General features: G+C 42.5%; 1 protein-coding gene across 1 annotated transcript; it reads right to left on the bottom strand.

Annotated features, from left to right (window-relative positions):
* Nucleotides 1-2,040: 2,040 nt before the first annotated feature.
* On the bottom strand, nt 2,041-11,311 carry TRHR (thyrotropin-releasing hormone receptor). The gene is made up of 3 exons (XM_014965284.1): nt 10,192-11,311; nt 2,932-3,318; nt 2,041-2,649 (listed from the first exon to the last, which is right to left on the bottom strand). Exons 1-3 carry the CDS (start codon nt 10,984-10,986, stop codon nt 2,644-2,646), a joined length of 1,188 nt encoding a protein of 395 aa, XP_014820770.1. The 5' UTR covers nt 10,987-11,311; the 3' UTR covers nt 2,041-2,643.
* Nucleotides 11,312-11,683: the final 372 nt, after the last annotated feature.

Raw genomic sequence — 11,683 nt, 5'->3', positions numbered from 1 at the left:
TAGAGGAACTTGCTTTTTCTTTGAATATGTCTCTTGAATAATGAAATATAAATGCCTGTGTAAGATTTCCCAGATAATTTCATTTTACTGTGACAGTTGCTCTGGAAGAAACATTATACAGGTTGTGGTACTCTCCTTGACTTCTCCTTAGGGTGGCAAACTGTAGCTTTAAGCAAGTGTGAGCAGTACAATGCCAGGGAACCAAAATTTCTCATCAAGCTCTTCAAAGGCAAGGTTTGTTCAAAGTGTGTGTCACTGCTATCGTGCTGTGGTTATGAGACAGGACTGCTAGGTACTCCCTCTAGAATAGCACTGGTGGTGTATTCTTCTCTTCTGACAGATGAACCTTGGCCAGCTTTGCTGCCATGTTACTTACTCTGTCATTCTTACTTTTTTTCCTCGTTATTTTAAAAGCAGCAAATAGTCCAGACATCCCCCTTCTGGTTGTGTGGGCCCCGATGCAGAGGATTTGGAAAACATTGCACCACAGCTCTCGTGGGTCCGTCTGCCAGCTCTCCTCCAGCCCAAGCTCTGCCAACTCCCGTGCCTCGGAGGAGAGGCTCAAGGGTCCACCCTGCCTCTGGTACCCTCTGCTGCCTGCTTTTAACACCGACTCCCCACAATTCAGGGAAAAGTCTCAAGAAGCAGGATACCTCCATGGTCTTGTTACCTATGCTTGCCAAACTGAAAAGGCAAGTGCTGATGGAAATAAAAGACAGAAAGGGCTTTCTGGAGCAAGCTTGTCATGTCCGCTGGTGGTTAAAGACCTTCTGCTGGTCCCCTCCATGCCCTGCCATCGCTCTGCCAGGGTACACAGTACCTGGGGAGCTCTGCAAGGTTAAAACAGACCTTAAAGCAAAAATGCAGACAGAGCAGGATACATATTGTTTCCTTCCTTCTTGCCATCCAAAGAACATCAAACGAAGGAGTTTGGATTCAACAGACGTGTTCGTGTTGAAATTTAAATCTAAGAGCTATGGGAGTATTTTTAGTTCTCTGTAAGTTTGCAGATATGGCTGAATGTCAGTGAAAGTGGTTTGAGTTGGGAGAGGGGCTGTACATACAAAGAGAGACTGGATAGGGAAACCTTACAGGGCTGCTACCTCCTTTATCCCACACTGGATAGGATTTTTCAATTATTTTTTACATGCTTTTTAAATGCCATGTAGACAACCTGCACTAAGTGTTCATAATGAACCAAAACACACCGGCACCTTCCCGAGTTTCTGTTCCTGCTGCACAGGAATGGGAAAACATAACTCCAGCAGGAACAGGAGCTGGTCTAGAGCAAAGCTGAAGTTATATGCTGAGTTCAGCTGGGGAATGGCGAGTCTGTGGCCCCAGTTGTCACCGGCCAGTGAGGGAAGAGCAGGCAAGTGGCCATGCTGGCAAACGAGCTGCCAATGGTGACTTCTCACAGGGAGGAGGGAAGAGCCACGGAGCTCAGTAACCTCAGCTGCAGCCAGAGCACGCAAGGTGAGTACAGTGAGTTCAGAAAGTGGTCTTTTATAACATAAATTTTTGTCTCTGTCTCCAGGTTATCTAAACGAGTGCTCAAGGTCATCATGTAAAGGGAAAATTATGATGAACTAGAAAAAATAAGAAAAGGTATCAATGCTTTCACTCTGTTTCTCTTTCCAGCCAAATATACAGGCAATCAATCTTTCAGAACACTTTTTTTATGTTCTGAAGTATTCTAATAGATAACATTTGAGATAAAAAATGAAAAAAAGTGACATTCTTCACTGAAATTTCCTCTTTTCCCCAGACTTTATCTATATTGAAGCCATAAACCCCCTGTAGCGGTCTGAGACACAATTACTATTGAACCAAGATAAAATTAACTTCTAAAAGCCTGTCCAATACTCTTCAATACCAGTCAAGCTCAGACAAGATTCAGTATTAGCTGAGACTTAAATTTAAAAGTGGTACATTTATAAACTAGCTTGCTAAAAAAAAAAAAAAAAAAAAAAAAAAAAAAGTTTTATTTTTTTTTTTACAGCATCCTACTGACTTTAATTTGTTTATTCCCTGTGGTGAATTTAACAAAAAAATATAAAAAGATTCTGTGCTCTTTGCCATCAGATATCTGCTATTGAAGCAGGTTATGATGCCTCCAATTACATTTGCACGCCTGTGGGATGAGGGAGTCAATAGCAGGTAGTTACTGTAATGGGCAGTGGCTCTGGCTGCTGTTGGACGGGCCCCTCTGGCACTGCCCAGCACGATGCCAGAGCTCTCGGGACAGGCAGCAGCCACGAAGGAGGGCAGCTCCTCTCCTCGCCCTCTCATCTTCACTGGGAACATCATCCACTGTCTTGCCCTGCATCCCTGGAGAAGTTCTGGGCAGCTTTGCTCTTCCTGAGAGCGCAGACTGCTGTGGGGCCAATACATGAGACGAAGGATTTGGGGATTCCTCCGAAGTCAACTCACATGCTTAAAGTTATGTCAAAAGAGCTTCATTCAGTTAGTAATTTATTTTTTTTTTCACTCCCAAGAGTTTCCTTTTTCTTGCAGGACACAGACAGGTGTGTAGAGATATGTGGTAACTCCTGCAAGAAATGCTTTTACACTTCGTACAGGTTGGTGGGAACGAAGCATCCAAAGATTTTTTACGACTGCATACCCAGAACAGGATTGGCCTCAGGCCTGAAAGTTAGGAGAGAAGAAGCAAACTGAGAAAGAAATATTTTTCATTTTTATATCATCCTTAAAAAGAAATGAAAAACTAAGCCTCTCTGTGGATCATGTGTACTGCAAGTTCTAAGGTATACAGGCTCATGAACAGCATTTAAGTTCTGTGTAAAAAGGCATCATGAAAGCAGTAACGTGCATCACCACATGGAAGAAAGCTGGGTTAGGGAGATGTGCTACACATGGGGATGTTTCATGAGGACTATACATCAAACATTAAAATGCATTAGTTCTTACCTCAGATGACAAACACGTATCACCAAGGGACAATTTTGCAGAGGACAGATAGGTATTGGTGACGGTAATATCTTCTAGTTCAGTGCTGAAGTGATCAGACTCTTTAATGACATTATAATTTAGGGCCACACTGTAGTTGGCTGGTTTCTTGTCCCGTTTCTGCTGGCAGTTGCAGAGTTTCCTGAAGGCTGCTCTGAATTTCTGGGACATGAGATTGTAAATTACAGGATTGATGGCACTATTTAAATAAATACAGATTCTGCAAAATAGCAGGAACCAGTTCTCTTGGAAGGGGCTGGAGAGAAAGGAATTGACCACCACCAGTGTGCGGTAGGGCATCCACAGAAACGCAAATAAGACCACCACCACAGCCAACATCTTGGTAACCTGGTGGAACACAGAGGGAGACAGAAGGCGGCAGGTTAGTAGTCATCTTGGAAGGAACAGAAACATTCCTACATCTCTAGGACCAAAGCAAAACTATAGACAGACTTCAGCTGGGAATTTCTGATCAATATTTGATTCAGAAAGAAGGACAAAAGAAAACAAGATTCCAAATTCCTCTTAGTTTTTTATTAAATTATTCTTTCCAGATGACATCCCAGTAAGCTAATTGTTATAGACCAGAGGATTTGCAGCTTCTCAAGCTGGAAGGTGGTGTTGATCCAAATGGAAAAAAAGGAGTCTAATGCCTTTCTTTCCAACCACATTAGACCTACTCCTTTACACTAGTATAATCTCTAGGGTAATTGAATCAAACCTATTCAGATTATTTAATTTAAGAGGTACCCTAAAAGAGTTTCTAAAAGCCAAAAGTAATGCAAAAAAAAAAAAAAAAAAAAACTAGGGTAATTGAATCAAACCTATTCAGATTATTTAATTTAAGAGGTACCCTAAAAGAGTTTCTAAAAGCCAAAAGAAAAAAAAAAAAAAAAAAAAAAAAAAAAGATTTATTCCTATTCCTCAAATCATCAATATTTAATAACATCTTAATTATTTGATGTTTACTCTGAAATGCCAATTCAAGTTTACACAGCCAGGAAGAAAAGGGATTATTGATAAAACTTGATTATTACAAGAACTTTCATCAATTGTGTAAATTTGCCTCAAAGAAAGAAAAATACAGCCTTTGGGGATACCCAGGAGAGCTGAAATGAAGTGAACAAGAAATAATTAAATAGTTAAGAAAAAATAACTGTTAAAAGAGTTTCTCCTGTAAATAATTTAATTCTAGTGTGTATGTTATTCCCTAGTTTGTACAGTAAAGAAAGTTTGAAAGGTATTAATAAACAAGGTGGGAAGCACAGTGAGATGTGACAGTGGGACGGTAGGGTGGGGTGGCCACATTGATACATTCCCTTTTAACTTCTAGACCGTTTTTCTTGTTTGCTGTGCACAAATCACCATCATAATAGAGCAAAATGCAAATGTGAATGCCTCAGGTAGCTAAAAGGATGACTCTTTCCTTAACTCCGAACCACTTCTAAAGGGACCAGTCCTGTGAATGTGTCTGCAAAGAGTGAGGTGACCCAGTGCTGGCCAGCTCTGGCTGAGGAAGACTCAGGGCTCCTCATCTTCTACCTCCGCTCCCCCCAGCTCGGCTGCAGCCTGCACCTCCAAAAAGAGCAAATTCATTCAACCGAGAACAATCATTCATCACGGAAAATAATCTACATTTAAGGGAAGAAAGTACCCATTTGTGGAGCTTGAATTAACAATGGGACTGAGCCCAACCAACAGAGTGTCAGCTCAGGCATTCAGAGGGCAAGTGGATAATAGTCTGCACAAGCATCAAAGCACTTTGCTACCAGAAGCTCAGCAGGGGACTCAGTTATCATACCTACTGATTATCAGCAATTTGCATTTCTTCTGTGTGTGTCTTTACCGAACAATTGCACAGAGAATCACTTGCAATGGTGCAACTGTCAGTTTGAATCCTGGGTTGAACTAGAAATAAATTGATCTTACTGTCAGGAAGGGGATATTTGAGTGTCACACAATTACTACCGTACAGCAATGAAGAAAAGGCTGTTACTCTTGAAATGACTGGTTCCTATATGCCTCAAACACATATATGTATTCAGTGTGCAAACTGTTAGGGGAATTTATGTATGCTGGCAGTTTGGTGTGCATTGTCATTCTATCGAACACCATGGCTTGTACTGCTGCCATGTTCAGCTTACTGAGGCTGTGATTTGACAATATATTAGAACTGGCTGTTAGTACCAGATAAAAAATATCATAGTCACAACACTAAGTGCCCTGAGCTGAGATCAATTCAGTCTGCAGGTCTGAATGTGTTTAAAAATGCCAAAAGTTTAGCTTTGTGCTCTCAGGCCTTATTCCAGGTAAGACATTGCCTTGCAGTACTCGGACTCCAGGGTTTCCTGGCATGAACACGAACTGAAGCCCAAGTAACCTGTGACTGCAGCTAAAAAAGCAATACAGTTCTCACCCGCCTCCTTGTGCTTACCCCACACAGGGTGCAGGTCAGGTCAGACTGCTGGTGCAACTGAAAACTAAGCACTTCTCCATAGAGCTGGTTTTTGGGTTGCTCAGGGTAATGAGCCAACTCCTGTACCCGTACCCTGCCCCAGAGTCTACAGTCAGTGCAGAGAAGAGGCAGAACCATGTGGCCACTGATGGCATCTCTTGGTGGTTCAGTCACTGCTGGCCAATGAGGAGAATTCACCATCATTTTAAACTGGCTGCAGTGCATGTCCTTCTGAAGCTGCCAAAATTCACAAATCTGGCACAAGCTCTATATTGCCAGGCAGAAATTCGGTGGCTTGATCCATCTAACCAGTAGTGGTTGTGCTTCTGAGACCCGCTGCAAAGCCCTGACCTCATGTAGTTATTTGCTCATTGGTAAATCCTCCCCAAGCTGGCTCTGGAGGCAGTGGCTTTTCATGATGATCTACCTCAGAGCATGATCTTTGTGTAGATGACAGCAGCTCCTAGGAGGTGCTCTGGCAGCGCTCACTTTTTTCCCAGCGTGGGCAGAGGGCTGGCCACTGCACTGCAGGCTGAGGCAACCCTCCGGGCTTCTGACCCAAAGCTGCTGCAAGCACGCCCTGGACTTTTTTCCCCCCTGAATTTGCATTTACAGATGAACCCAGCTTCTAAACACATGATTTAGGCCAAAGCTACCTTCTTACCCACATCAAAAGTCTTCACTGGGACTGATGGGGCTGCACAGAAATAGCTTGGAGGAAAGTTTGATCCACTTTGCTTGAGGAAACCGCCATACCCATTTTCACATCATCTCATATAAAACATAACTATTATTTGCAGGATGGGGAGGCCAAATTATTTTAACTCAGTGGAGTGCTAAGGGGGCAAACTTTTTAAAGAACCTGCTTTTTATTACCTGTTGTCTCTAACCGTACACCAAAGCTCCCTGAAAGCAGAAGCACTAGCATCCTCATGCATTACTCAGGTACAGGCAAGCATACATGGATTGCTCTTTTCCTGTAGAAGTGCACTGCGCATCCTATGCTCAGAGTACATGTTATTCTTAGTTACAGAGATTGAAAACATGATTAAAAGGCTTTAGCTTTTAGTCCCAATTTCAAGTGTTCTTTGAACTATAGCAAAGGGCTTGAGATTGATTGTGTTACTGGCTGCTCGCAACCACTCTTCAAGCCCTATCTCTTGGTTTCTAAGAATATTCTGAAAAATATTTAAAATGTTTTTTAATAAACAGATACCCAATAGTTTAATTCTGAATTGGTATTGTCCTTTTCCTTCCTGCTCCAAAACCTTGTGATTCTAAGAAAGTGCTTTTATGAGACATTTTCATTACCACATTTCTAACAGTTTGGTAGGTGCTTCCTTCTCTTTTGGATACTAATCTTTCTTAGATTGTCAGGTAAAAGTAATACTCCATCATTTGAATTTGATTTGTCTTCAGTTTTGGTAACAATCTGGTCAAACCTTAGATTTTGACAATCTGGTCAAACCTTAGGTACAGGGAATTTGTATTTTTTCCGGATTGAATGATGCACACATGTTACTATTTATGCTATATAAATGCCTGTTGCAGTTAATGTTTACCCAATTGCTATTTATTTTTACTAGGGTATGGTCAGTGAATGTGTTTTCTGGAAACTTAACAATATGGATGGTTTGTAAGTACCAATAACAGACCATTTTGGAATAGCAAAGCCACAAATTTGTAGGCTAATGTATTAATATGCATACCTGACAAATAAGAGATCTAACTGTTGCATCTGCCTTTGCAACTGCAATGAAGAAACTAAAACAAAGAGGCAGAAGAACAACTAGTCATTAGTTGTTAGTCTAACAAGCCAGATGTCTCCAGCCTACCACAGCACCACGGAAAGTGATACTACTGCTGGGGTTGGTCTGAATGATCTCCAGAGGCACCTGACACCATTAGCAATCCTGTGAAATTATAACAAATTATTGTAGGGAAATTTCTTAAATCTAAGGTCCTGAGGGATCTGAGACAAAATCCCATGTTGGCTCATGATCCTTTGGTTCACATTCAGTCTTTTGTGCCACTACGTGCAGTTTTAACCCTGGTTCCATGACCAGAATTACAGTTCCCCAGTGGTTCATGAGGTCCAGGGTTCCTTACGCATTCAAATTACGTGTTTAATTGGACAGCTCCAAATTCATAGTCTGTATTTTCTGGCGAGTCAGTAGAAATCAACTTCAATTCATTTCCTTGGGACCTGTGGTCGTCTGTCCAAATGATCATATAGTTCTTAAATAAATCTTAATATTGAATTTGCATTGAAGTTCCTTCTTCGACTCTGAATCAATTACATGGGACTTTGAACTGTCTGGCCATAAGAGATACTCTTTGTCATGGTATCATCTTCTAATCATATTGATCTTTCCTCTGTTAAGCTTTGAAGTTTCATTTAATGTGACCCGGATTCAACTGAAGGGTGCTGGAAAATTTTGCTTTCTCAACTTCCCTCCTGTTTAACTTGAGGAAATGCATCCCTGCCCTCAGTGACAAGGGAGCAGAGCAGAGCTGGCAGATCTTTGAGGATGTTCTTGATCCCCAGGTGTAAGAAATCAGCTCAATGTCCACATGGAGAGTGGTGACAAGTGCTGTCCCACAGGGGCCTGTATTGGAACCAATGCTGTTTAATATCTTTATCAATGACATAGACAGTGGTATTGAGTGTACCCTCAGCAAGTTTGCAGATGACATCAAGTTAGGTGGGAGTGTCGACCTGCTTGAGAGTAGAAAGGCTTTTCAGAGGAAGCTGAATAGGCTGGGTCAATGAGCCAAGGCCAATGGAATGAGGTTCAATAAGGCCAAGTGTCCTTGGGTCACAACAACCCTATCCAACACTATAGGCTTGGGGAAGAGTGGCTGGAAAGATGCCTGGCAGAAAAGGACCTGGAATGTCATTTTGTAGAAATGTTCTTGGATAAATATGATAACTGCCACAGGAATAGGAAATGTACACCACATTTTCAGTCACTTTTTCTACAGATGACAGGCTGGACATCGTATGCCATGCCATCACTGTAGTGCAAGCACAGTTCCAAGAAGGCATATAGACAGTTTTACATGACAGCAGAACTCACTATGAGGTCAAACCATACTGTTAGCTATACAGATCTTTGCCAGAGCAGGAAGAAATTTTCACTTCTGTGTCGTAATGATTGTTGAGATTTTAGATTTTTTTGAATGTGACTTGTGTTTTCCCATTTTACACCACTACCTATATTTTGCTATTATATAAAAAAATATTATTTATAATGCCGCACTATTCTTGGTTTGCTTTTAATGTTGTACTAAAGGTAAACACCAGCTTTACTCATAAGGGTGCGATTTCAAACAATCAGGTTACTTAGGCTTTTAGAAAGTCTTGCTGTCTTTACAAGACATAAAAGACATCATATTATAATCCTTGTTTTTTGGTTTCTCAGTATAACAGTATCCACATTTTCAATGCCCAATGTAAAAGATTTGTCTGTTTTTCGAGTGATGCTAAGCACATGTAATCGAGCATGTGTATTAAAGCGATACTGAGAACTTGAAAAGCAGATTATCTTCTTCTGTTAATTAATGGACAAAGAAAAACAAAATTACACATTTCTGATTTGACTATTGACTATAATTGGAGACATATAATTGAATATAACCTTTGCCCACATGTTTCAGTTGTGTATTTCAAAGCAAATGCTTTGTGCTCTGTGCTCCAGCAGGCAGCACAGTTAACTTCTGAGGTCAGTGCTGTCTCTGTAACAAGGGGAAACGGTCCCTCTCATTAAACAACAGCAATCTACATAAAATAAAAGAATGCAAAGTTCAACCTGTCACCCAAGGGGAGCACTCAGCTTGTTTGAAAAGGTGCACACCTCAGCTTTGCTTCCTGAGAGAACTGCAGTGCAGGGAGGTAGAAGCATCCCGGTTGGAAAAGCCCCGCTCCGGGGTGGCTTGTGGTGGCTGCTGAGGGCTACGAGCCACATGGCTCCGCAGGGAGCACCGCTTCCCAGTGCTCCCATCAACCTGCCTGACTTCCCGAGAGCCGGCACTTCTGAGCACTGCACCCCTCTGAGCTGCACGCTGTGTGAGCGTGAGGCAGCACGGTTTGTCACAAACAGACATAAATCCATCTGCTGTCCCTATTCTTCTTGTATAATTACACATTGCAGCATACTTGTTTAAAAATATCAAAAGAAACTAGTCAAACCTGTGCCTCAGTTTTGAGCCCTCAATGCATAGAAATGTTTTATGAGCAACAGAACAACAAAACATTTACAAAACATTTCTTATACAAACTTCAGCTGAAGTGGACTTTTCACAGGGGAACAAGACACAGGAAGAGTAACGACTGCATTTGCAGAGGGACACCGTGCCTTAGCCGGGACAAAAACCTCAAGTATCCCAAACTCCCAGGCTATTTCCTTCTCTCCAGATCTCAAAAAGAACTCAAATCACTTTATATATTTGGCAAGTTTACTAACAGGCTATAATATAAGGAGACTATGGTTTAAAATGTTTCATTCTTTATTGACACCTCCTAATTGCTTTTTGATACAGAAAATAAAATAGTATTTGTTTTTCAGCCCCTGCAGTAGGTAATAATTGAATAGGCAAGAAGAAAATATATTTATACGTGTGTGTATGCATGTCACAGAATTTCAGCTTGACTACTTAGCAAAAAGGGTGCATATATTTTACCCCCATCCACACATTTAGACTACGGATCTCTAAAACAAGCAGGTTTTAGGTTTGAGAAAGCCATTTCAAACTGCTGCTCCTACCTGCCTTCGAGAAGCAATAGTGCTATTGAAACTCCTGTTAGTCATCTTGGAATTCACAGGCTTGCTTTGGCGAGCCACGTCATTCCTCCATGTCTTAGAGTTTTCTTTTGGGTCCGAAGGGATGGGGTTCAGGAACAGTATTCTAGCAATCAGGCCATAGAGGACAGTCGCCAATACCATTGGCACAACATAAAATATGCCAAAGTCCATCATGTAGATAGGAGAATAATAGCTCCTGGACACCTTGTAGCCACAGGACACAACAGTAGTGTCTTTGTAGACTACTGTATTAAGGTCTAGCAAGAAAAACCAGAGCATACAGTACATGGAGGTGAAAGCCCAGACAAAAATAATGATCTTTTTGGCTCTTGAAAAAGTGCATAGGAATTGAGCTTTGATTGGGTGGCAGATGGCTATGTATCTCTCAACAGTGAAGGCAGTGATGGAAAAAGAAGAAGCATTGATCCCTAGGTACTGGAGATAAGTGATGCAGAGACACCCCACGTAGCCATACACCCAGGATCTATACAGGCTTTCTGTGATATTGGGTAGTCCTGCAGCCACAAGCACCATGAGATCTGCCACAGCCAGACTCACCAGATAGCAGTTAGTGGGAGTTCTCATGTGTTTGGTTCTGAGGACCACCAAAACCACCATGATGTTGCCCACGATGCCCAGTCCACAGATGAGGAGGACCAAGAGGATAGTAACCACTTGGTATTCAGCTGTAACGATCTCCTGGCTTGATAGTGGCAGCCCAGTTTGATTCTGCTCATCCCCTGTGCCATTCTCCATCTTCACCAGCCCACTGCTGCTTCTGCCCGGCACTCGGTCTCAGCACATGTTGTCCATGGTCTCCTGCAAAAGGGTGAGTGGAGCAGAGCGTGGGTGAGCCGTAGCCCCAGAGAACATTCTCTGTGCAGTCACAGTCCCGTTCCTGAACTGTCCTCCACTCACTCGAAAGCACCTGGACTTTCAGTCTTTGTAAATTCAATTACCAGACAGGTTAATCCCTCTAAGACTCCAGCTCATTCGCACAGGTTAAAAAGCTGTTTCTCATGTGGAGATGGAGCTTTCCCCCCCTGCAGAGGAGGAGAAGGAGGAGGCGGCAGCAGGGGAAGCAGAGCCCTCCTGCACTGCCAGCTGGCTAAAGCGTTGCACGGGACTGAGCTGATCCAGTCCAGGCAGACTTCAGCATCACCGCTTTCCAGGAGGAGTCACAACGCACCGAGGGTGGAGACAGCAGTGGGAGGTGAAAGGAGAGTGATTTGTAAAACCCCACAGGTTTTCTGCTCCACGCTGCTTTCCCTCTCTGCTCTCAGATGGCCATCTCGCGTATCGATCATATCGACCCAGCCTGGCAGACAAAGGGGAGATTGACTGGCAACGAAAATACACCAATTTCTAAAATTCTGACTTCCCCCGTGTCCCTGTCCTTGTGAAAGTGATGGTAATTTACACTTGCCTCCTGCTTTGCAGGGAGCTGTAAGAG

This window comes from Calidris pugnax, unplaced genomic scaffold (assembly GCF_001431845.1).
Source record: "Calidris pugnax isolate Ruff unplaced genomic scaffold, ASM143184v1 scaffold41, whole genome shotgun sequence".
Taxonomy (NCBI): domain Eukaryota; kingdom Metazoa; phylum Chordata; class Aves; order Charadriiformes; family Scolopacidae; genus Calidris; species Calidris pugnax.
Note: the sequence above shows the minus strand (reverse complement) of the source record. Positions and strands in the feature narration are given on the sequence as shown.

Coding starts and splice junctions, on each gene's coding strand:
- TRHR (XM_014965284.1), bottom strand. CDS start 10,986: ATGGAGAATGGCACAGGGGATGAGCAGAATCAAACTGGGCTGCCACTA. Junction 3,319..10,191: donor CTATTGCTTCTCGAAGGCAG/GTAGGAGCAGCA, acceptor GTGTTCCACCAG/GTTACCAAGATGTTGGCTGT.